At 42.3% G+C, this 26,595-nt stretch overlaps 1 protein-coding gene across 1 annotated transcript; it reads left to right on the forward strand.

Annotated features, from left to right (window-relative positions):
• The first annotated feature begins 21,283 nt into the window (after positions 1–21,283).
• Positions 21,284–26,535, forward strand: LOC118559497 (neuronal PAS domain-containing protein 1-like). Its single transcript, XM_036130209.1, has 2 exons — positions 21,284–21,446; positions 26,167–26,535. The coding sequence occupies exons 1-2, from the start codon at positions 21,352–21,354 to the stop codon at positions 26,522–26,524; spliced, it is 453 nt and encodes a 150-aa protein (XP_035986102.1). The 5' UTR covers positions 21,284–21,351; the 3' UTR covers positions 26,525–26,535.
• The last annotated feature ends 60 nt before the right edge of the window (positions 26,536–26,595 follow it).

A 26,595-nucleotide genomic window follows, 5' to 3' on the forward strand; every position in this document is an offset into this window, starting at 1 on the left:
CATTTCAAGGTCTTCATAAAAAAAATATATGTGGTACATCCTTTAGTTCAATCAAAGCATATCAGAAAATCTTCCCTGCAGTCAGTAAAATATGCAGGGCAGTGGCATACATATGATTATACACTTGAGAGGACATCAGAATTTAAAATAATCATAATTTACTCATCAGTCTTATGGGCAAATTGTGTTTATGTAATTATTTTATTGGTACATAAAGACCCTCAACATATTAAACCATATTTTTACCCCACATTGATTTCATAAAAAAATTAAATCAGCATATTACTTTAAAGGGGCGTAGTCATGTATTTTCACCATAAAAAGAAAACACAAAAAAGCATATATTCATCTTCAAATCACAGAATATACAGCAGGTTTTCATCCATAAAGTGTTTACTTAGTCCTTTTTGAGTCGGAAAGGAAATTTGCACCAGGCACGATCAGCAGACATAAACATTGTTGTGCCATCTGCCAGCAGTTCCACAAAACTATCAGAAACAAGATGGCGACAATTAATGCAGCTACTATAAAAGCCAGTAGACCGTCCTGCAATACCTCACAGTGAAGTGACAGCTCAGCGTGGTCGAAGACCAACCAGATTTACAGGGTTAGGGTTACTTAACCTCTTTGTTTTTGCACCGCTGTTAGGCGTTGCAGACTCACATGGCTCCATTGTTTCTCCTTATTACCTTAGTCATTGCATGCATGCACAAGTCTGTACTTCTGATCACACAGTCTTGTTATGGAAAATATGCACAAAAGCGCTTCATTTACCAACAAATACAGCAAAACCAAGGTGTAAAACACAGATCAAATATAAGCCAACAGGTTGCAGTAATTTAACTGGAAAACTTTTGTATGCAACCACAGTGAGCTACTGGCATTGCAATTCGTGAAGTCATATGTCACTAGGCACCTTCAAATAATTTATATTTGCTGCCTAGTTTTCCATACACTTGTTCACTACCACCTCTTAGAATCATGTTCCATCCGCTTCTCTATGGAGTAAGATAACTGTCAATATAAATGCATGCATAGGTCTCTGACTTTGTAAATACAAGTCAATACACATGAATAAATTTAAGATTTGTATTTGTTCCTGGTTGTCAACTCATACATATATGTGTGATATCAGATGTTTCATCTGTGAGAATACAAGGTATAAAGTTACAACGTTGCAAAAATACAAGCACAAATCACAAATTGATGAGGCTATTACACACCCTACCAGTTGGTGGTAGTAATGACGTGACAACAACTGTTTCATTTGGGAGAATGCAAGTGCTGTTTTCTTCTTCTTTCTCTTCTGTAATAGTTCAGAGCTGGAGACCCGATAATTCAGCCAACAACAGGAATGGTTTAAACGGTTTATTGAAATACTAGTGATGCTGGAACAGGAACTGACTGGAACGCACTCAGGAAACTCTGCAAGGAGGAGAACAAGGTTAGTGGCCGGGACCAACTTAGTGTGATGTAACGTGCACTGAATAAAAGCCTTTAACCTTTTCAGAAGCCGGGAGCTTTTACTGGTTGTGATTCATGGGTCCAAGGGTTCCGCTTGAGTGATCTGAATCACTGAATAAATGATCCGTTTCAGGCAGATTAGGTGTGGGGAAGAGACAGAAATAGAATCCGTTGTCCAGGCTTGGGTCATATACAATAAGGCACACATCAAGGCAGAGGTTTCCAAAGGGACAGAGGTAAACAGGCTTGGTAATGAGACAGCTCAGGTTTTCATGTCCAGAAACAGAAACCAACAGGGGCAAGGCAAACAGGCAAAATCCACAAGGCAAAACTGGTCAATCACAGACAGGCAAACAAAGAACGCCGGATGGCCTACTCACACAAAGATTTTCAAGGATCTGGCAGTGGACACTGGGAGAGGCTGTAATATATAGTGGTCTCCCCGGCGGCGACGACTGCTAAATTAAAGCTGCTGCAGGTGTAACTGCTCAGACCTGATTGCCAGAGCTGAGCAGACAGAAAGTGATGTCACCATCGCTGCCAGCAAGAATCTCACAGACAGGATCAGGCAGAATCATTACATCTTCTTCTTGTTTAATGGTGGTTGGTGAAAAACATTGAAGTGCATTACTGCCATCAACTGGTAAAGAGTGTAAAACAGCTTCATCAGGCGTGGTAGATCCGTACTCATAAATTTGTGATCTGTGCTCGTGAATTTGGGATTCGCACTCGTAAATTTGATACGTAACCATAAATTTGTGATACGTACTCAGAAATTTGTGAATTGTACTTGTACTGTTGCAAAGTTGCAACTCTGTAACTTGTATTCTCACAGATGAAATATGTGATGTCACACGTATGTATGAGTTGGCAACCAGGAACTACAAATCTTAAATTTATTGACGTTTATTGACTTACATTTATAAATTCAGACATATATGCATACATTTATATTGACAGTTCTCTTACCCCATACTTCTCTAGCTGTTTACCATTAGACTGGTATTTCTTTTGGATAAATAGATCTCAAAATCATATTAAAAATGTGCTTAATAATTCAGCTGAACTTAGTTTTTTTTTTTTTTTACTTGTTACATTTGATTACTTCTTGAACATTTCTATGAAACCTGTATTACACCTGGCAAATGTATGCTCTCCAGGCTGTGTAGTTGGCCTCAGACATGCCATTTTATAACCATTTAATTTCTGGCAACCGAAGTTTGTTCAGCATTGACCAGCGTTCTTGTCTGACCGCATGAATATCCATTTTGGCCACAGTCTCCTGTCTGGGCATGATTGGCTGGTCACAGACTTTGCGGACACAGATAGCTTAAAGCTTTGGGCATTAATGTGATTGGCAGTGGGGGAGCTCGGTGAATTTCAAACAGCAGAACCAATCAGCAACAGTTAAAAACTTGGCCACATAATGAAACAGTTTGACAGGAATGTTGCCTCTCTGTCCCTGAAGACGGTGCCACCAAGTATCTACCTTTGCCCACATGAAAGAAAAGGAATGAAATTTGCATACATTTTCAGTATAAGGCGCGGAAATGAATATACAGTGCCCAGCAACATTCCCATGGAACGTTTCCACATTGGTCATGTAAGAAGCACAAACTGCAATGTGTTTTATTTGGATTCCATGTGATAGACCAAGACAAAGTAGTGCATTATTAATAAATGGATGGAAAAGTATAAAGGATTAATGTTTATTTTTCACAAATAAAAATCTGAAAAGTGTAGGCATATCTTTCTTAACTTTGACCATTCTTCTTTTTAAAAGAGCTCAAGTTCTCTCAGATCGGATGGAGAGTGTCTGTGAATATTGATGTCTGATTCTTGCTACACTGCCCCGGTTGGATTTGGGTCTGTGTGTTAGATATTACTCCAGGCTTCAAGTTGTTAACCTGACTCTCACGAGATGGATTTCGTTCCGCAGAGCTCCACACAGCTCCACACATCCATCTATCGCTACCATTGGGAGGAATTTCAATACCACATAAAATGGATGAACCAATCAGGATGGCTGGGCGGGATTTTTGTAGATGTGATGTATCAGAGAAGCGACTGTTTGGATTCAGACAACAATGGCGGCTCTTAGCGAGGAAGCAAGCGAAAACATTGATGCTGCTATTTCATCAGTGTTGTCCAATCTACCAAATATAAATTCTTTAAAAGAGCACCAGAGAACTGTTTTGAAGGCTTTTGCTAATGGAAACAATGTTTTTGCCCTTCTCCCGACCGGGTTTGTCAAGAGCTTGTAGCGCGCCAGTAAAGATGACGGACAGGTGGTGTATCTAACAGTGTTGTAGTCAAGTCACTATGCCTCGAGTCCGAGTCCAGGTTCGAGTCACCAGTGTTCAAGTCCAAGTCATTAAAAATAAAATCCGAGTCAAGTCCGAGTCGAGTCACTATTGACGTGTGATGTATGACATGAATCAGTAACATTCCATTGCACTAATAACTCTTTCGCTGTAGTTACCCTTGGTTTTACTCCGTAAAACGACTGCTTTTTCCAAGTCTAAGACGTCTCCTAACCATGGTTTTTAAATATTGTTGTTATGGAACGCGCAACAGCGACTCCAGGTACGCTGATAGGCCGCATATGAAGGATGTTAAAGCCGCAAGCGGCGTCTATCGGCCCTCGCAGCCAAGCGCACTCCGGCCTATTGGCCACCGCCGCGGCTCCGGCGGGCCGGTGGGGTTCGCACACCGCCGCGGCTCCGGCCGGCCGGTGGGGTTCGCTCGCCGTGCCGGCCGCCCGCCACCGCAGATGCTGTTACGCATTTTCCTCGCCCGTCCACCGGGCGATTCCCACAAACGCGTTCGGCAGCGTTCCCCCATGACTCACAACAAATCTGGTGTGGATCGGTCGATGCAGCGAGGAGATACAGCCGTTGGATAATGATAATGCATTTGGCCACCGGACCGGACTAAATTGTTCGGTGGGCCGGACAATTTATACCGATTCCTGGACGGTGACTACAAACAGAAAAAAACAGCTGATGACACCATGAACACCGAGCAGGAGAAAAACAACGACTTACCTTTCTATCAACTTGGCCAGTTTCCCAGTCTTTCCGAGCCCTCGACACTCAATCCATCGTTTGAGCTGAACGTTGGTATGTTGTTCCACAGTTCTACCAGTAAAATGGGCGCCTGGACATCTTTAGTGAAAGTTTAACAGCTGTAAAGTCGGTTGTATCTGTTGCACGTGTAACGGCTGGTTGCTACGTGCGCTCTCACACTGTTTGCCCAACCTTAGCGGCACGGGGCGTTGCTCATGAGATGGCGACGTCACGTGCGCGGTACGACATTTAGATATTAAAATCATACACCAAATAATATTCTAATGACATATTAAAATTATAGCCTAATGATATAAAAAAAGTCGAGTCTTTTTTCTCAATTTCCGAGTCAGAATGATCTGAATGTAGGAGTCCGAGTCCAAGTTCGAGTCATCAGTGCTCAAGTCCAAGTCAAGTCACGAGTCTCTAAATTTAGCTAATGACTCGGACTCGAGTTCGAGTCTCGGACTCGAGTACTACAACACTGGTATCCTATCATGAAGATGTGGCATACATAGATATGGATGGAGTAACTGTTAAAGGAAATGGTCAGTTAGCTCGGGCAGCATATAAACTTGGATTAATTTGGCCTCCATGCTGTTTCACAGTCTGGCAGATTATACCCAATTGGCGACCAGTTTCTAATGATGACAATGGGAGGAGGGTGGAGGTTGAACATGACTTCTATAAAAACTCATGTGACCAGCATTCTGGGCTCAAGCTTCCTTATCCCTTTTTCCCATGTTGATACCTGTTCAGAGAGCCCCCGTACTGATTTGTACCATTTCTGTGTCTTGTTTAGATTAAAAGTATTAAAGTATAGTTCCTGTTTGAAGAGTAATTTCCTCCAACCAAAGTATTCAATGTGTGATGACTTCCCGGGCGTAAAAGGACCGGACATGACGCAGAGGCGTTTAACCGCTGACAGGGGGCGGTAGCTTTTACTCCTGGATATTGTCTGGGCCAGTCTAACACGTAGATATACACCAATCTAAACTATTCTATAAGTTGCTATGGCTAAATTCTGTCCTGCTGAAAGATAAACCTCCATCCGACCAATTTTCTTCCGGGATTTTCTAGCATCCATTGTCCCATCAAGTCATCCCCACATCATGGTGCCACCACCACCATGTTTCACATATGGGTGGTGTTTAGGGTGCTGTGTAGTGTTAGTTTTTCTTCACAAAGAATTTTTGCTCTTGGACTAAAATGTGTAATTAGGGTCTCATAAGCACAGCACACTTTTCAGATTTGGATTTGAGCCCGAATCAGATTTATTTGTCAAGTATGTGTAGATATACGATGTGTAGATATAAGCTTATTTACGGTTTTGACTGTAGTACGTTTGTAGTACGACAAAATGTGAAGGAGGCGTGGAACTCTCACAAGACAATGTATTTGGATACAACTTCCACTGTTATTGGCACCTGTTCATTTGATAGCACTTTGATTTCCATAGATCATGAACTAAAACTCTGCGATAGACTGGTGACCTGTCCAGGGTGTACCCCGCCTCTTGCCCATTAACAGCTGGATATAGGCACCAGCACCCCTCGCGACCCCACAAAGGAAAGACGTGTTAGAAAATGGATGGATGGATGAACTAAAACTGGCTTGTATGAACCACGATTTGTTTTCTTATAACAGATAAGGAACTTCCATATTTTAAAGCGGTCAAAAGTCAGAACCAACAACAGGTTTTGAACCGTAGTTTTAGATCAGAAGATTCTGACACTGGAGAATTTGTGAATAAAAAAATAAAATAGGCTTTTCATTCAGTGTATTTTTTATGTTAGATTGAAATGTTGGATATAGACAAGTTCCCAAGGTGAGGGAAGCTTCCATTTTCAGCGTGAAACGTCTCCTGAATTCATTTTGAGGCTTTATTAAGTGTCCAGTCGGTGTGATACTCCCCCCTACAGTGACAAAACAACAGTGTTTACAGAACGGCAGTCACATTGTGCAATCTGTTTGAATGTGATGGAATCTCCTACTTGTTTCAGGCATCCTCTCTCCTTCCTTGTGTTTCTCCCTCTCTCTTTTCTTGCTGCTAATCAGCATTTGAAAGGCAGCTTTGACAGTGAGAAAGAAACTGAGTAAAAGGAAAGGGGGGGGGCTCGTTGGAGGGTGGGGGTAAACGAAAGCATGAGACACAGCGAGTTGGGGAGGGAGAGTCAGAGGGAAGCCGAGGCGAGGGGCTGTACAAGCATGCCTTTTATATTTACTAGTGACTGAGAGGGAGGGAGGCAGGGAGCAGCTGAAGGCAGAGACAACTGGTGTGCGCGGCTTTCCCAAGAGGAAATGAAAAGAAAGAAGCTCAGCGAGGAGAGTGAATGAGTGAGCGGCAGAGAGGAAGGGTGGGAGGGAGCACGCCGGCTGGAAGAAGGGAAGGTGGGAGGGAGTTAGACAGAGAGAAAGAGATTCTCACACTGGCTGTGTCCTAATCCGAGTCCATCTCCAAGACGCAGCGGAGCAGAGTGTTAGTGAAGTGATTCCGAGAGCCAAGGAGAGCTGCATCAGCTCATCACACACACATCTACACAGTCTCCTTCCTCCGCTGTCTAAAGCACACACTCTCGCAACAGGATGCGTCCGGCTGCGCGGCCACGGCTTTTGTGAAAGTGAGGGGATTGACGGTGCCCACCCCTTCCTGACTGTCCCAGCCGGCCCCCCCTTTGGCTCACACACACCGTGTCTGTTTGCTGTGTCTAAGCTCGGGGCGCTGCTGCTGCTGCTGCTGCTGCTGCTGTTGCTGCTGCCGCTGCTGGAGGAGGAGGAGGAGGGGGAGGAGGAGGAGGTGGTGTCGGAGGTGGGGTGGGCACTGCCAGGGCAGAGCAGGGGGCACCTTAGAGGAGAGGAGGAGGGGGAGGAGGAGGAGGAGGAAGAGGAAGACAACAAAGTGGATCAGATCAACCGCATGCGGACTGGAAATGCCCGTCAGGTGAGTAGATAATGGATCTAACAACTCGCAGTCAACACACGCATGCAGGCGTGCGCCCGGGCGCACAGTGGTGCGGGGGGGCGCACACCCGGACACACGCCTGTAAAGTTATGCTCATCTTTAAACTTTTATGTCCAGTTTGAAATGTGTTTTAATCTACCGATTTATTGTTTTACGCAGCTGGATAATGATTTGCAACAACTTTTGGCCATTTCCAAAGTTCTTTTTTTTTTCTCTCTCCCTCAAACGAGGAAAGACTCGAGAGCGCTGGTTACGTTATGGTGGATTTCAAGAAGAGAATCTAGCAAATGTAGCAAATATAACTTTCACGTTAGTATGTTGGATGGTTTTTCCTTTAAGTGAAGAGATGGGACTTTTTCTTAGCTCGCAGAGCTCAGTGTGATTGTTGGGAACTCCTGGAGTTAGAGGACAAAAAAAAAGATAAATATAAATTATTACATCGACATTGATGCATATCATTTGATGCAATTAAATCGAGCCGCTGTCCCTTAAGGCACGACGTCCATTTTCTTTCATTTCTTTATTTATTCTTTTTTTTTTTACACAAACTTCTTTGTGTGTTTCATCAGTGTAAACTAGCAACCCGAATTCATTGCTGCTCAGATAAGGCAAATAATCGTGTACGTTTCTGTTCGGCGCGCTTGTTTGAATGTGTCTGCTGTTTGGAGATAGGGAGGCTGAGAGTGAGCGCCGTGCGTGCCCGGCTCCACCTGCAAAGGCTGAATTGGTCACAGCTTACTGGCTCAGTAGCATTCGCTGCCTTCGGGGTGTTTTGCAGCAGGTGGTCCAAATTGGCAGAATGACTGTGACAAACAGGCGCCGTTTCCCTGTTGCTGTAAAGTAAATAACAGCATCAAAACCGTCACGTAGGAAACCCCATGCTTTCATATATTTTTTTTCTCCCCCACTCCTTTTTTTATGTTATTTATCTTTGCCAATTGAAGTGAAAGCCGGACTTAATTGGATTTAGCAAATATTATCAGTCGGGTTCAGTTTAAGCCTTTGCATCTATCTAAATGTAAATATGTGCACATCCATCCGGAAATTTATGTTGTGGATTTTGTGTAAATTGCGCTCTGTTTCAAACGCCACCGACAAGATCATTTGCATCCACACCTGCTGAGGCTGCAGGTGCCTGCAGATTCATTCTCACAACATAAACTGCCTCAGATGTATGTGGATGGGGTGTCAAAATGTTTGGAGGTACAAAAAAAAAAAAAACATTTCAGAACTCTTTTTTTTTTTTTGTAACTTAAACCCATTATAGAAATATGTATTTTAAAAAATTCATTATACCGTGACTGTTTCCACTTTGATGATCGGCATTGCTTGAGCACAGATTGGACAAGTACATCCAAAAGGAGCCAGAGTCCAAAGCGAATCATTGCATGGTACAGTTTATACCCCAGCCTCCTGAGCCGCTGAGCCTCTCCATCCGTTTCAGAACTTGCATGTGCAGGATGTTTTGCTTGCGACCTCTCTTTAGGCCCTTTTTATGAGAACCAGACACAAGTTTATTCCCTCTGCTTTTTTCTTTTTTCTTTTTTCGGTTTAAGGAGCTGCAGGCTTGTGCCAAAGGCATAAGTGAACTCGGGTTAAGTTTGTGAAAGAGAAAATATATCCCGACTAGGCGTGGATCGGCATGAGAATCACACGGGAAGGCATTCTTTAATAAAAATACCAAATCATGACAGTATTTAGAGATCCTAAATGTTTAATATGATATGCTCCTGCTGATGATAAAAAAAACATTTATTATCAAAGTTATAATAATGTTATGTATAACATTTAGTGTCTCATTAATCAGCGTGCCGGCTAATGCTCCTTCGGTTTCCATATCATGGCTGTTTTTTCTCATAAACAACTAAATTTCTACTAGTATTCTTTCAGCCAGCTGACCAGCAGTGTGCAGCAACAGGTGGGAGAGGGGCAGGACTGCGTCACTGCGCTCCATACACTTTATCCGGCCTCTGATTAAAAGGACTTTAAGCTGTAGGAATGGGATGATAGAAAATTCGAGCTCTTTTGGAACAGCAGCGTCTTAAAACCTTGTTCGACCGTACTTGTGGTAATTGGTCTTTAACTGTTGCCTGCTGCAGCAAAGCTAAAAGCGAAAGGAGACGTGATTTAATGTAGTTTCTACGCGTATTTATTTCTGTTTGGCCCTAATTTTCCCCCACCCCTCGCCTCTTCTGACTCCCAGTCGTCGTCTTCAGTTAGGCGGATAGGCACCCCACAGCTACCGCTCTCCTTCTGTTTCTTTTATCTCTTGATATTTTCTCCTCTCTCTGTTGCTCTCTTAGAAAACACACACTCTGAGGTGGTCAGTGTGTTGACAGACAGACGCTCGCACACTTCTTCGCTCTTGCAGTGCGAGCGATTGTGTGTGTGTGTGTGTGTGTGTGTGTGTGAAGAGCGCTGACAGACAGTGTGTGGGTCTGTGACAGAGGGTGTCAGCGCAGTGTCAGGGAGATGTGTTTAGTGTCACACTCTGCTGACCTGATCTCCAGTTGGACTGTCCACTCCGGCCCCGCTGTGGCTCCTTACATAACCCCCGCTGTCATTCACACGGACGCCTGGAGGGATCCGCCGGGGTTCTTGTGCACGCTCAAACACATGCATGCATTTAGAGATTACAGGAAACGTGAAGGCATCCCGATTCCCCTTCCAAATCCGGCGTCAGTCTATGTTGCAGTTTTTAATTCCTCTGCTACTCCACAACGCAAAGCTATATTTCTATTTGAAATATTCAAACAAAGCAACAAGTTCCAAACACTTTTTTTTTTTCTTCTTCCAGAGGGCCGTTCTGGTTTCCAGAAGTGAACACCCACACAACTTGTGCAACTCTTATACGGCGCTCTGACATGTTTACTACGCTCTCTTTATTAGCATGTGTGCTTCTTCACAGTGTGCACTTTTAGTCCTGAGTCAGTGACCCTGGGTGCCATTTTTCTGGCCTGTGGTAATTTAGAGGTCAGCGCTGATACAGTGATGGAGAGTGGATTTAGCATCCACGGCCCTGGATAGATGGCTGAATCCACTTGGCTGACTCCTCCGCAGTCAGAAAGGAGACGCTTCCATTCACTCTCTTATTTTTAAGCGTTTAGTGATACAGGCGCTACGTGGTGTTCTTGGCCTTTCTTTATTCTCACTTTTCATGTCAAGCTTTTCAGCAGGTTCGGGGTATTTAGCCTTGCCCTCCACATGCTGGATGCCCATGGACTTCATGCCTTTTTTGCTAATTAAGGGTTGGCCACTCCTTATCATTTTTTTTTTGCCCAGAAAAATATGCTGAAAATCGGATTTCTTATTCTAACAGCGTCCCATCCAAATGTGTCCTAAACAAAGGCAAAGGAAGTCAGACTTAAATAAACCGATTTGATTTGCCTTAACTACCTTTAAACTACATTTAGACATCAGTGGACATCGCGATGTAGCAGTCTTTTCCATTTCACCTTGTTTAAATCAGAGGGTAAAGTTGTCATTTCTATTCTATGCAATGAAACATTTCTTCTGAGTTAATGTCCTTTTTTTCCTTTTTTTTTTTTTTTTTTTACATTTGTGCTCATTTAACGATGTAGCATTTTCACTAGCAAGCAGAAAGGTCTTATCAGCTTCTTTAACTCGCATTGAAATATTTAACCGAGCAGCTCCTCTCACCCAAGTTTATTTCAGCCCTTTCAAGCTGACTGCTTTTACTGAAAGGCAAAATGAACACTGCAGTTCACACCACTGCACCAGGTAGCGGATCATTTTACCCTAAATTACATTTACCTTATCAAATGTTTCTCTAATTAAACATCCCGGCCTGTTCTGCTTGCTTCAGAAGCAAGATATATTTTTAATTGCTGACTTAATGCCAGGGTTGGTGTGACATTCTCGGTGTGCTGATGCTGAATAACACAAAGTCCAGGTATTATGGCAGTTACACAAATGTTCAAAACAGAAATGTATTTTGGGATCTAAGTTCCTTTAAAACTGGAAAGCAACATTTGTCCCCAAAGCTTCCGCCTTATTATAACCCATTCATTATTAAGGTTATAACAATGTTACTTATACAGTCATGTATTGTTCTTGACATTTTGATGCAAAACCTTAAAGACATGCAATAAACTTTGTAGATTTAGTATGTTTGCCTTAACGTGGGTGACGTGTGGCACTCCCTGGGTTTCTACACCATGGCTGTCCATATTTTTTTTATGATGGAAAACATTCCCAAACAGCCTAATTTGTTTTTGTTTTATGTAAGCAAGGGAAAAGTTTAGAAGCTTTTTTTTTTCAGCTGGCTGACTAGCAGTGCCCAGCTACAGGTGGTGGAAGTGCAGCAATGCATTCCTCTAGACTCCAAACAATGAAAGATAACTTTGGTCACTCTGTTAGTTTCACTGTAGCCTGGTTTAAAACCATTACTTTCTTAAAAAAAATCTTGCCATACCTTGATGCCGCTAACTGTACCACTCTTACTTCCCTCAACCATCCATTTGTGAGACAAATCCCGCCCTCTTTTTTTGTCCACCACTTTTAAGTTTTCAAACTTGTGGAGCTTTTTCTTTCTCAGATTACTTAGAAAAAACAAGCATTCTGCATGCTCATTGTTTAATTCTCATAGTTTATACACGCAGGTACAGCGGAGGCTTGTGTGTTTACTATGGCTGAAGTTGATGGTAATTATGACATTCTGTGTTGCTTGAAGCTTGTGAGGAGTGGACATCAAAGCAGGCACACCAAAGCCCTCTGTAATAAAAGAAGAGGCGGGAATAGATATTGATTACAGAAGGTGAACATTAGCAAATCTCTTTCTCTCTCCTTTTTTTTTTTTTGTTTTTTTTGCCCGGCGTCCTCATCTGTTCATCGTTTCCTTTCCTCTGTTTCTTTTTTTCTCCTTGTGCTTCCTCCATCCCCCAAGTGCTCTCCGTCCACCCCTCTATCCCTCTTTAATCATTTATTTATTTGCTGATCTCTTTATTCTGCACTCTTTTAGGTTTAGGGATGCTGCTCGGTGTAACCGCGCTGGCTGTTATCATCATTCCTTCACAGACAGGCCCCACGAAACGGCTCCTCCTTCGCTCATCACTGCAGAGATACCTGGGGGCGGGCTGGGTCACGCTGGTCAAATCTAACGGCGTATTGATTCCATTAGATAATTAATGACCTAAGCAAGGGCCGTGGAGGAGCAAAAAAAAGAAAAAAAGGAAAAAAAAGGGGTTTAGAGACGAAGGATGGTGGGGCGGGGATGGGGATTGTAGACGGTGCGAGGCAATGGGAATACGGGATGCGCTTCTGGAGAGGGGGTGGCGGACGCCGGGGCTCCTGAGGGTTGAAGAGAACCTTGGGTTGGGAATGATCCAGAACTGTCAAGGTCAACTGCAGTCGGAGCTTCACTACGGAAGCAGAATGCCGAGCGAGTCGGAATAGCAAGAGTGAAGGTGGTGTGTGTGTGTGTGTGTGTGTTGGGGGGGGGGTCTTCATGTCCAGCAGCTGTCGATAGATCAGCGGCTGAAAAATTGTACATTAAAAAGTGTTTTGACTTCCAAATCCTCAGGTCCAACCGCGGCCGTAATGCATGATAAGTAGTTTTCAAGCCCTCCAACCAGAATACCAAACTTCATCTCCCCGGACACTCCAGACACTCATTTACAAGCACTCAACAACATGAAAGGCAAAGATAGAAAACTAACTACATCAAATATTCTGCTCATGTTACAGCCAATCATGTTTTCAACATCTTCCATGATATCGAGCGCTCCGTATTTGATAAGAAATTATTCAAAGGAATGGCTCACACCGCTGTTGCATGTGTGCGCCGTTTTTTTTTACCTTTTTGGCTTGATGTAATTAAAGAGGAGTGGGCTGCAGAGAGCTGGGGGAGAGCTGTCTGCGAATCCTTAGCCGTAAAATGTTTCTGTAATGATGAAAATATGAAAAGCACCAATTTGTTTTATTTATTTAGATTTTTGTGTTACTTTTCTCTCCTGCAGCATTAAGGTTTTAGCCTCCACTCCGTAGTGGAGCAGAAAATGAGAAAAAGTAAAAAAAAAGTTGAAGGAATAAAGTTTAGAATGTGAACAATGTGTTACAAAATTTCACACAATCTGAGGTCTATTCTATAAACCACCCCACCTTTACAAAATGGAGCTGTGCATAATGTTAATTATTTCAAGATTATTTTAAAAAACTACTTATTTTTTCTGTTAAGCAAAGTTTGCTGACGATTATTGAGCCACTTCTCATGCTTGTATTCTTTTTTATAGCTATCTGGTTATATTTTATTGTACGTCGTGTTTTAGTGATGCAGGGCTTTGGTTGACCATTGTTTATAAATATGCCTGGGAAATAAACCTTGACGTGAAAGTGATATGAAACATTTTTTTTTCCTAAAATATGTGAAGGACTAACTTGAACTGCAGCTCCACTGTTACACATTTGGTGAAAATATCTCAAGCAGGGCCAGTGCAAAGGCGCTCAGTAACAATGTGCCTTGCACCCGTAAAAGGAAAGAAATCATATGCAGTATCTCTCACTTTAGTATGTAAAGCATTAGGGAAAGATCAAATTTTCCTGTTTAAAGAATTTTAGTCACTGTTGGTTCCAGGAGAGCATTAAGATCTATCCGTTTATTTGAAGCTGTAACTGAACTGAACTATTATGGGCTTTTTAGCAGTGCAACTTAAGGTAATGTAAAGTGCGTTATAATTTGTATTCCCAAAAGGACTTTAGAGTTTCTAAATTGTTTTTATTACCAGTTTTATTAATGCAATAAATACCCCAAAAAAATTGTAATGAAATTTTAAGCTCTCCTCCCCCGCCCCGGACAGAAAAACTGTTAGAACTACTTTTACTCGTTTTTTCTATTTTCCCTGTGATCAAAACCCTTGCTGTTGTTAATACAGACGAAACAAGTATTAAAATGGATAGAAATGGGGACAAGTTGCTCCATTACATCCAAAATGATCTGCTGAATGGACACAAAAAGCAATAAATAGAAATGTTTTGTTGGGAAAAAGTCTTAAAATAATTAACAGCTGTCGCAGCCAAAATATGTGCAAAGGCAGGTTGTTCCACAGAGCATAGGTGGGAAATTCCTAGACATTTGCGACATAATGTTCCAATCCTAGACATTATTCCATCAGCTGCTAAGTGTTTTTCCGTTGTCACTCCGCCACAAAATCTTTAAGTTGAGATGCACAAACGTGACGTAAGCTGGTGTTTGGGTTTTTGGGAAGAAAATACTTTTTCTTCACTTCTATTATATCACTGAATATAGCATATATAGCTGTGATAAAAGATTTCGCCCATATCACCCATCCTTAGAAAACATACAATATATGAACATTGACGTCAAAATAACCCCTGCAGAAACAGTCAGAATAAAAAAGGCAAAAACCTTCAGAAGTGAAGTTCTTGTTATTTGTGCAAACCGCTGGCCTGCACAGGCTTGTTTCTACTCTTCACCTTGGCGTGACTGCAGTGTGAATGTAATCTCTGGTGGGCTATGAGAGCTCCTGTGCCTCTACATTCGCAGTCTTGGCCAGACTCTGTATTGGGCCCCAGGGGTTGTGGAGATGAGGCATAAAACAACCATGCCCCTACCTAGGGGAGCTGGTGGCAAGGCGGCGGGGCTGTTGTCTGTCGTCGTGCTGTTTGACTTAAATGTGTTCATTTGCCTTAGCTCCTGACTCCCTATGGGGAGGGGCAGCTCGGGGAAGAGGAGGGGCGCGCTAACGAACCTCTGACAGCTGGAGGCCCTAATTAAACGTCCCCGCTGAAAATAAACAGAGCGGGCGCCAAGCGAGCAGCAAAGAGCGGCTCACGAATGAGTGTTCGCTTGCAGTGCCTTCCCTCTCTGTTGCTGTTGACACATTGCCAAGAGAGCGTGACTTTATAGGGTGGGGGTCTCAAAGGCACCCTCACGTATACACACACACACGCGCAACACTAACGAGTATGTAGCACAGCAGCAACACATTCTGAGCACCTGCGGTCACACTCGATGGGAGTTGATCTCCACAGCTGCGAACACAGTATAATTTTACTCCTGGTGCTTTCAGGAGTCACACCTTGCTTTTCCCATACGTTTCCCGCTGCGTTGTGACAGAACGAAAGAGGCTCCGGCCCCATTGAGGGGGTTTCGCGCTCCGTCTAGATGACACGTCTGACATTCAGCCTGTTGTGCAGCTACAGCTAGCCCGAGCATTAGCAGTCAAAGTGGCGGGGTCCATTTGAGCGAGCGCATTAATGGGCCGCCCAACCTGCGACAAGGTTATGAGGCTGATTGAATAATTACTGTGGAGGCTCCTGTCCATTACGGCCCCGTGTCCGCTCAGATAGAGGGAGACTCAGTGAGAGATGCAGAGATAGTTCGAGACAGAAAGATGGGGAGGGCAGATTAGATAAGCACAGATAGGGTCAGAGATAAACATACAGGTATGGGCTGGAGGCGAGCTGTGCCTGTGTGTGTGTGAATGTGAGCGCCAGGCTGGGAAAATGGTTTCCTGTCTGTGTCTCCTTTTGATCCCTCCGTCCAACCCCACACTGCCTAATTTGGCATGAAGTGCATTTATCCAGGTGAGGCAGAGAAGGTGACAAAGGTGAAGTTGTTAGACAGAGGTCTGCTGCCCTCTGCTTGACCCTGTCGACTATTTACCAGATTCTCCGACAAGAGCTCTGTCAGTGTTGCACTTATGGGACTAAAATATATAGGTTTCCTGTACGAGAATGAAGCCTAAAACCGTAAGCCTATGTGGAAATATACTGGCAGTGGGAATGCTTTAAAAGGAGCTTATATTAAGGGCGGAAAATTAACCAGGTTTATCAAACAGTTGTACCAATGACATGGGCCAGTATGAGAATGTCACTGCATGGCAACGGTGATTTATACAGGTATACTAATGTCATCAATATTTTTTTCAAACATTAAAACAAACCAAAAAAAAATATATGAATAAACATTTTGCTTAATTTAGTTGTAGATTTCCAGTGCTTGTTGCGCTTTGCAAGTATAACTATTTAATATTAATGGGGGCTATCTGCCCCTGTAGCCAGTCTGGAGTCAAGTGCTCATCAGAGACACCGCCGCTAAAACAGCTATGAAAAGAGTCACCGGTGCCGCTGCTTCAGTTTCCACACCATTCCCGTCTGTTTTTCATGATCACAATATTTCCCAAATGGCTTAATGTATATTTCCTTGTAATTGACGGGAAAGTGAAGCACCGGCAATACGCAGCAACAGGTGGGGGAGGGGGAGCGCTGCAATACTCTATGCCCCAGAAAGCTGTAGAAAACCTTTGTCAATCATAGACCACCTCTGCTAACTCTTTGTTAGGCATTTAAACCGTAATAACTTTTTAAAGCCTTGGCATGCCTTGGTTCTGGGAACCGGCACCTGCCTGCTACCAACTATAATTGACTAAAAATGCAACTTCAAAGAGAACTTCGATGAGAAACAAAAGAAACATAATTTTATTATAAAATTTCTAACATCATTATCATTACTTTGCATATTTTTATATACAAAGTAATCATCTAAAAATATGATTATTTTGCATATAAAGTAATCATATTTTAGATGAAACTCCCTAACTATTTATGAACTATAAATTACCTCCCTTACTGGCGCAGGAGTTGGGAAATTCGTCCTGCAAATGGTGGGTTGCCAAATCAGTCGTTGTGTCCTTGGGCAAGACACTTCACCCGGATTCCTGCTGGCGGTAGTCAAAGGGCCCGGTGGCGCCGATGTATAGCAGCCTCGCTTCTGCCAGTCTGCTCCAGGGCAGCTGTGGCTACTAACATAGCTCACCACCGCCAGGGTGTGAATGGGTGAATGAATTGTAGTGTAAAGCGCTTTGGGGTCGTCGGACTAGTTAGAGCCTGTACAAGTACAAGCCATTTACCATATAATAGCTTTGAATAATTGTAAGAGTTAAAATTATGCATAAGATTCTCACTGGTTGCTAACGGCGAGTGTAATGAAAAAAACCCCTGTAAAACAAAACCTTATTGCAGTATAAAATGTATTCCTAGCATTATTAAACTTATATCACATATTGGTTTCAATGTTTATTGTTATTTTGATTATGATATATGGATTTAAACAGAAAATTTCAGAATAATCAACTGCTAAATTTACTAGTTTTTAGGTACTTAGAGTGCAGAATTGAATACATTTTTGCCATCCGGCTCTTTATAGAGTAACTGGAGTATAGCTAGCAGATATTAGGCGGCTGATTAGTTGGGTTATCTGCTCTGGTAGCCAGCCTCCAGTCAGCTGTTCAAGGCTTGCAGCCTATTGACTGTAGTTTTAAAACAGATTTATCTTGATAGCTGTGATTGGAAGTGGAGCCAGAAATATCCGTGAGCAGCTAAATCTTTCTTTCTTGCGGGGAGTCAAAAATGTTAGCGCGTTCCTTCAGCCAGCTGAGTGCCAGTGTGCAGCAACAGGTAGTGGATGGGCATCCCAGTCGAATAAACTAGCCACCTCAGCGCCTTCTGTGTTATCTTATGAGCATATATGAGCAATGTTGTCAATTCTGTTTCTCAGCTTTAATTGATCATTACTTGAGATTTATACATGCGGCGGAGTGTCACAGATGTCCAGGTTTATTGGGTGTATGCACGAAATGTCAGGCGGTCTCTCTGTTATAAAATAACAGAACTAATGATGGGGAAAAGGTAACCTGGCTCAGGTAATTCACTTTTCTTTATAGTTTGTGGGTTATTAAGCTTCATTACTGTATGCCGTGTGTGTGTCAAGTTTTAAATATAAATAAATAAATACCCGATTATGTGCAACTTCTGTGTCCGCAAAGGCCAGCTTTTACACGGCCGACTTCGGATCCTGCTGAAAATAGACATCTTACATTTTTTACGCTTCCCTTTAGCTGCCTAAAAACAGAATAAAACTATGAAAGATGACCCGGTCTCTGTCTTTCTTCGTGAAACTCATTATTGACTCATCTGCCTTTGAAATCTGTCCAAGAAGATTTCTCGCTTGCATTTAATGTTGGCTGTTTAAGGCCAGATTTGTGAAATGATATCTGCCAAACCTGCCCGGCTTTTGCTGACCCCTCTTAGCCGAGGTCAGCATAGCCATGCTCGAACTCGAGACATAATCCATTTTCTTTTGCCCTGGCAGAGCTCAACCGAGGTGATTGTGCTGACCCAGCCAGCCCGAAGGAATAGCGAGATAGAGCTGTAGAGGCAAAAAGAGAGAGAGAGAGAGGGCATGCGAGGCCCAAGGGCATGACACCGAGGTGCTGGGGGCCACAGCAGCCCTTTAAATGTCAACACAGCACAGAGGGGAGGCAAACTGTTGAGGAGCAGAGCTCTGTTTGAGGACCTTGGAGAAATCTGGCAGCTTCTACCACAGAAGTTTTGATGGCTGGCACGATACAGCGAATAGAGGGAGTGGACAGTGGGGTTTGTCCGTAGGGATGTTTGGTTCAAACCACAGTCACAAGTTTGGAAACTTTCCTGGGGATGGGGATAGTGGGGGGCATTTAGAAATATGATATTATGTGTAAATACGACTTTAGATTAGGATTACTGTTGTTTTATGAAGATTACCATTGGATTCCTGACCTCCTGAGACTAATGTGGCCATTGACGGTGCATTTCCTGAACATTTTGGGACCCCTTCAACTTTTTTAACATTTTGACACTTTACAATAACATTTTTATTTTTCTTTACTTTAGAGACTTCATCTGAGAGATTAACATAAAGTAATGGGTAAACATAAAGAGGAAGGAAAATGATGCGTTGATGGCAAAATCTGAAAAAGCGCTAAAGAGAAGGCTAGAAAGAGTCCATTTTCCACTATGGTACGAGCCAGGGAACACAGCAAACATGTGGAACAAGGTACTCTGGTCAAATGAGAGCAGAAATGAGCTTTTTGGCCTAAGTACAAAACACTGTGTGTGACGTAAACCCAACACTGCGCTTTGCCCTGAACACGGCATCCCCATTTTAAACTATGGTTATGCCAGCGTAATGCTGTAGAGATGGGTTTCCGTTAGCATAGACAGGAAAGCCGGTGGTGGCTCATAAATTCAGGGCCACCCTGTAAGAAACCCGCTGAAGGCCATAAGTGGTTGGAGTTACAATTTGCAAAACAGGTATACTCACTTAACAATTATGTAATTTGTGTTGGGCTACCACATTAAATACCCAAAATATACACTAAAGTTGGTCACTGTGATATGAATCCTTTTGCAAGACCAAAAGCTCCCTCCCTCTCCGTTCTTTCTTTTTTACTTGATTTAGTTGAGAATATACTGTATGTGTCTTTTTATTTCAGAATTTCTTTTTGACATTCAAACTAAGACCTTGCTGACTAAAAGTGAGCTTTTAATATCGGGAATAAAGGTGCATGAATAAGGCTTTTACAGGCCCTTACCAATTTCCAGATTTCTGTAAGACCTGACCTGCGGATTCTGCCTTTGGCTGCCTCCGATTTTGTTTGTAGAGACTATGACACGTCCAAACTTTTTTTTTGATCTAAACTTAGTTTGGAATCCAACAGAAAATCAGAAATTTCCTAAATAGGCTACATTTATTAACCCCAGAATGACATTTATCTGATGTTGTGTTTTGTACATTCTGTATGAAGGTCCAAAGGAATGATGTAGTCGTTTTCCAATTACATGTATTTGATGAAGAAAGGGAAAATAAATCTCTTAATAATCCACTTGCAGATAAACAACGAGAACTGATGAAAGTGAAAATTGGTTGTTTTTAATCACTCGCCAATTGATTGGTGCTTCACGAGCATAATAAGCTTTGTCCACCAGCTGCCCATGACCTTCAGATGACACCAAGTGACAGGCATGTCAATAATCTATTGCTTTGTGTAGCCATAGTGTTTTTTTGAGAAATGTAAAGTACTCATATTTAAGTTTAATATATTTCCAACGGTAAAGAAACCTTCCCCCATACTTTTTATTAACATCTTATTTATATGAATAAACACATACATGTGCTTATTTCTTAAAATATCTTGTTTGCTTTGTATACTATCTCATAATAGCCAGCCTATTTGCTGCACAGGCTTTCTGATAGTGTCACAAATGTTTTTTTTGTTTAAATGCTCAGATTTTCAGTCAAGTTCTTTAACGTCTCTTAATTGTTAGAGCAAACCTGGAGCATCTTGGCAGATTTTGCAGTAAATCCTGGAGAAAACCCCCCAAAGAAAGTGAAAAATACCGGCGTAAAAAGACTGACATCAGCAGACGAACTGTATTTTAAAGGGATTTCCCAAAGGAATAGGGGAAGAAATCCAGCAAAGACCTGACACAGGACCTGAGAGATGCATCAGGCTCTTCACTTCATCCATCCACTATATGCCAAGTTTCCAGCAAAGAGTCCTTTGGGAATCACCTTGTTGGTGCAAAAATCTGACTTCCATATCTGTCAAAATGTTATTTTTGGTATTTCCCATATATTTAACAAAATAATTAGGAAGAAAATGTGTTTTTTGGCCATTCTGCTATTAGTAGCATGCCAAATGATCCAAGTGGTTTAGATCTTCCCTAAATTGTTAGTTAGTCGCAGGATTTTCATACGGTGCTAAAGCTCTAAGCTGAATTTCAATAAAGTATCTAAAGCACTTTAGATCAAAACAGGATTGCTTACACTGCATAATGCATTTCAGGTCTTCACATGTGGGCTCGCTGCGCATAAACTTCAAAAAAGATCATGATGATTTTATAACACATATTGATGACCGAACCAAGGTCACTTTGTTAATTTACTCTTCACCCATTACCCGTTCCTTGTGAACTCTCCAGGTCTGAGTCTGTCGCAACCCGAAACAATCGCAGCCTTCGTTAAGGAGCAGCGTCGGGCGCTGGATCGGAGCAAGCATGGCGAGCATGCCGTTTGTCAGCGAGGGGAAATGTGTGAGTGTGGAGTGGGATTTCCTGCAAGGACTTCTCGCCAAGCCTCCTACACTGCCCTGGTGAGACCACACACACACACACACACACACACACACGGACCAATATAAGCCTGGGAACATGCCCATGAATTAATCTCCACAAGGTGAAATCCATGGGTTGACACCCTTGCACATACTGACAGCCTGATAAAGAGTTACCCTTCAGTGAAACACAATACAGAAGACGTAAGTCTGTTCTGCTCAGCGCTACATATCACCTGCGCCGGTGCTCACCTGCCAGTCGTGTCAGAAACGGGACCCCCTGCACCTCCCCTTAAAGGAGATTAAGTAAATTTGGCAGGAATTATTAATGGGCAGTCATTTACAGGCGGATATATAAACTAAGCAGAATCAATGTGCGCGTATTGATTGTTCTCGGTGGCTGGGGTCGAGGCAGTATAATAATGAGATGTTACACGGGCTGGCAGCATGAGTCCACACACGCTCGCAGGGAGACACACCGGTTTCACTTGTTAGGGGGTGGGGTGGGGGGGTGGAAAAATACAGCAGCTGTGCCAGCTGATTAAGATATAACCATATCTGCGCAGGCAAATCCTAACAAGTGTTTATTGCACACGCGCGCTTGCGTACGGCTAGACGCCTTGGTGCGAAAACGGCACAGACATAAAAGAGAATATCACACCCATGTACGCGCAAACACTTTATTCCAACGCCGCACTGACACAAATTGTGAAGTGGCTGTGACAACATAATTCCACCACTCAGGCCCCATTGAGGAGAGTCAATACCCAATCACAGAGACAGGCTACCTGAGCCCCAGCTCCCTCCGCCTCCCCCCCCCCCCCTCTCTGTCACTCTGCCCCTCCCTCCACTATTGATCCCTCAATCATGGCTACAGCTCACTAGCCCGGGACCAGATGAGGGAGAGGCAGAGGATTTAGAGGGAAGGAGGGAGGGCAGGGAAAGGGGAGATAGGCAGGGGAGAGAGATTGTGTGCACAGGTTCACATATGGATTTTAGAGCAAATAGTATTATTAGGACTCTGTTCGAGTGGATAAAAGAAGAGGAGTTTGTAATTATCGGGGCTCGTCTTCAGGAGCAGGGACAGACCGATAATCAGAGCGCGCAGATGCTAAACACTTTCCGAATCCAAAAATATTTCGCCGAAATTGCACACGTTGAGTGAAAACAGCCGATGAACTGCGACAGCGTGAACCTGAGCCAAACACCAAAACGTCACGGCGATGTCCAGGGACCAGAGGTCGGCAGAGCAGCCTTTTTTAAACACATGGCACGTTTCGTTAGCTAAAACACCCCCCGCACCCAGTTGTTTTGAGGTTTGAAATAAATACACCACAATTTACCCCGAAAACGGTGTTAGCTTGTAAATATTAACCACATTATGTGTCGCATAACGAGTGCGCCACATAAACCAGAGAGTATAAGACAGCGCAAAGATTAGAGTCACATCTGCTTAAAAAGGAGTGTGTTGTTAAAGGAAGCAGTAGTTTTAAGGTTCAGAAGAAGTTCTGGACAAGGTCAACTGGAACTTCAATAAACAATCAGTGCCAAGGAAAGCACCAGTCATTTATAAGGGCTGTTTCAAATGAAATCAAAGACTGGCTCAAAAAAAAACAAAAAACAGCAGCACAGAAAACAGATTAAAAGCCATTTCGTCACAAAGCTGCGCAAATCACTTACCACCAGATTATGCCCCCCTTTGACAAAGGCAGCAATATAAAAGTCGATATCAGCCCAACAGTAGCTTTCACACACCCAGGCAGTTTTGATGGCAAACGATCTCATCCAGGATTACGTTGAACTAATAGTTCACTTTGTTTTAATGTTTCTTTGTTTCCTAATCATCACAGCTTGACTCAGAGATGCTTTGCTTTGCAAACATGTCAATTGTCCATTAATACCACATCTGAAAATGAAAACCCGGGCTCTCCCATTGTGCCGTGTACATTTCTCCTCTTCATACTGTCTTGTGTGGTAAACAATATGTGTCCCTGAATTTTCCGCAGGGGCAAAGGAGGAGGTGAGCATTACATCAGGAGTGTTTAGAGAAACTGAGCTTACAGCAAATAGGATGCAGACGTGCAATGTTTTCTATACTTTTCAGTCACGGTATTGTTATTTTAGACATTGCATGTGTCACAAACAATACATCAAATATATTACCACCCGGGCCTACTTATAATCCCAAACTTCATTGAATATCATTGGGATTTTTAGTAACTGACAAAAAAAAAATTCTTCTTTTCAACAAATGAAAGGCAAGGCAAGGCACATTTCAGTATGAAGACAACGCAAAGTGCTTTACATGACTAAGACATAGGAACAGAATAAAAGCAAGTTGGAATAAAATGTAGAAACAAAACAAAACATGGGAAAATAGAAATTAAAAGCAAATATTAATAACAGTTGGACTACAAAGTTGAACTAATGATAAGCTTAAAACTTCAGTCACTGTTCTGTATTTGTGAATCCTATTTTGTTTGCTTTAAGGATTTAATATAATTCATTATTTCTATAGGCTTTTATTTATTAAAACAGTTTAACTAGAACAGTCAAAGGCAATTTTAAACAAATTTTTAAACAAATTTAATCTTGATTTTAAAGAACTCAGGCTTTCTGCACTTTTACAGTTTTCTGGAAGTTTGTTCCAGATAAGTGGAGCAGAGGAACTAAATGCTGCTTCTCCATGTTTGGTTCTGGTTCTAGGTATGCAGAGTAGGCTGGAGCCAGAAGACCTCAGTGGTCTGGATGGTTGAGGCACTGATAACAAGTCTGTGATGTATTTAGGTGCTAAGCCATTCAGGGATTTATAGACTAACAGAAGTATTTTAAAGTCTATTCTCTGAGATACAGGGAGCCAGTCTAAGGACTTTAGAACTGGGGTGATGTGCTCTACTTTCTTAGTCTTAGTGAGGACGCGGGCAGCAGCGTTGTGGATCAGCTGCAGTTTTCTGATCCGCTTTTTAGGCAGACCTACGAAAACACTGTTGCAGTAATCAATTTGACTAAAAATAAACGCATGGATTCGTTTTTCCAAATCCTGCTGAGACTTTAGTCCTTTAACCCTGTAAATATTCTTCAGGTGATAGAAAGTCGACCTGTTAATTGTCTTTAGACAATGAAACGCTCAAACCTACAGGTCATATATAACCAACAGGTCATATGGCCAGCACACTCATCCAGCCCCCTTTAAACTGATGCGCTTAAATAAAATCCAGTGCCAAGTATTGCTTTTGAAGTCACCTATTTAATAAATAGAGTCTACCCATGTGCAATTGAATCTGAATTATTAGATAAAATTAGGGAACAAACAACAACAGGACACCAGACACATGGGTTCTAAAGCTTTAGAGAAGCTCAAAGTAGAGTTAGATTATAAAACATAATTCTGAACTTTGATGGCGCAATCTTTAGTCCATCATCCAAATATGAAAAGATCATTGCAAGACAGAGCCATCCAACTAAATTGACAACAGGTAACACTGGAGGAGCTAAAAATTACTCAGGTAAGAGGAACTGTTCGGGGCAATTAGTGGTTTTGCTGTTCCACATTATGGAAGAGTGGTGAGAAAAAAAAAACTTTTCTGAAAGAAAATCATAAGAGTTCCTGTTCAGAGTTTGCCATAATCCATGTAGGGAACACAGCAAAAAAGGTGGAAAATGGTTCTGTTATCATCTACGGCCAAATTGGAGCTTTTCAGCCTACATATAGATCACTATATGTGATAAAAAATATGCATTATTCTGGAAAGACCACCCCTTTTGGTGAAGCATGGTTGTGGCAGCATTATACTGTGGGGAATACTTCTCTTCATCAGGGACAAGAAAGCCAGTCAGAGCTAACTGGAAGATGGGTGGAGCTAAATACTTGAAGAAAACATTTTGAAAGGGTCAAAACACAGATTTAGGTAGATGTTAATGTATCGGAAGGTTTTAGATTGAACCACAGTTGTTTGATAGAATGGCCACCAACATTTTAGATATAAAACCAATTAAATGTCTGTGGCAACACAGACATTTAATCCTTGTAATACATTTAATCCTTGATCCATTGAAAACCGATGTACGCAGATGTCCTGCATACAATATGACTAAGCTTGAGCCCTTTTCCAAAGAAGAATCTGTAACAATCCCAACTTTTATGGGCTGGTACAGACATATCCCAAAACACTTGCAGCTGCATTTGCAGAGAAAAGTGTTTGTCTAATGTAGGGCCGGACGATAATTCAATATCAATATTGATATAAGTCTATTGATTGATAGACTTATATCGATGACAGAAAAAAAGGGTCAATAAAAAGTTCAATAGAATAATAGTTTTTCTTCCTTTTGCATTCTAGCCTATCATGTAGGTTAGTACTACAGCAATAACATCCTCCCAGCCAATCACAAACGCAGACCCAGGAACCAACCTCTGCCCCCTTCAAAGAGGACAAAGAGCACGCGTTCTTTTTTCCTTTTTGGTATCTATTTTATCAATATACTTTTTTTTATATCCTCCAGCCCTAGTCTAACATACTGAATTAAAGGCCCTGACAAATACATCCAAAAGCACCTTTTAAAATGTGTGTACATAACAACAAAATGTTGTGAGCACCGTTGGATCTCACACACGATGTACCATTTCTAGAGTGGTTTCTAGAGTTCTAGAACTGAAGGCACATGGTTGGAAACCCTGTATAAATGACCAATGACCATTAGGTTTTCTACTGTGTCTTGTTTCATCTACTTGTAATACACTTGTGTGTCTGTTTCTCAGTCTCCAGAACCTGCGTAAAGAGAAATCTCGCAATGCAGCTCGTTCTCGGCGGGGGAAGGAGAACTTTGAGTTCTTTGAGCTGGCCAAGATGCTGCCTTTGCCAGGGGCCATCACGAGTCAGCTCGATAAAGCTTCAGTCATCCGGCTGACTATCAGCTATCTGCACATGCGCACCTTTGCAAGCCAAGGAGACCCACCATGGAGCCCTCTGCTGGAGGGGGACAACAATTGCAGCAAAGGTGAGCTGGAAACAAAGACACCAAGATGCTGGATTTTTTTTTTCACCTCTGAAGTTGGAACTCAAATCTGGAAATGGGGTCAGCCCCAACTCAATCGGTTTTCAGTTGTAAGTTTTTAAATTAAGGCGGACTGATAATTGATGTGATTAATGACCAGGCTTTCTGCAACTTGCAATACAAGCAAATAAAA

Source organism: Fundulus heteroclitus, unplaced genomic scaffold (genome assembly GCF_011125445.2).
Source record: "Fundulus heteroclitus isolate FHET01 unplaced genomic scaffold, MU-UCD_Fhet_4.1 scaffold_300, whole genome shotgun sequence".
NCBI classification, from domain to species: Eukaryota; Metazoa; Chordata; class Actinopteri; order Cyprinodontiformes; family Fundulidae; genus Fundulus; species Fundulus heteroclitus.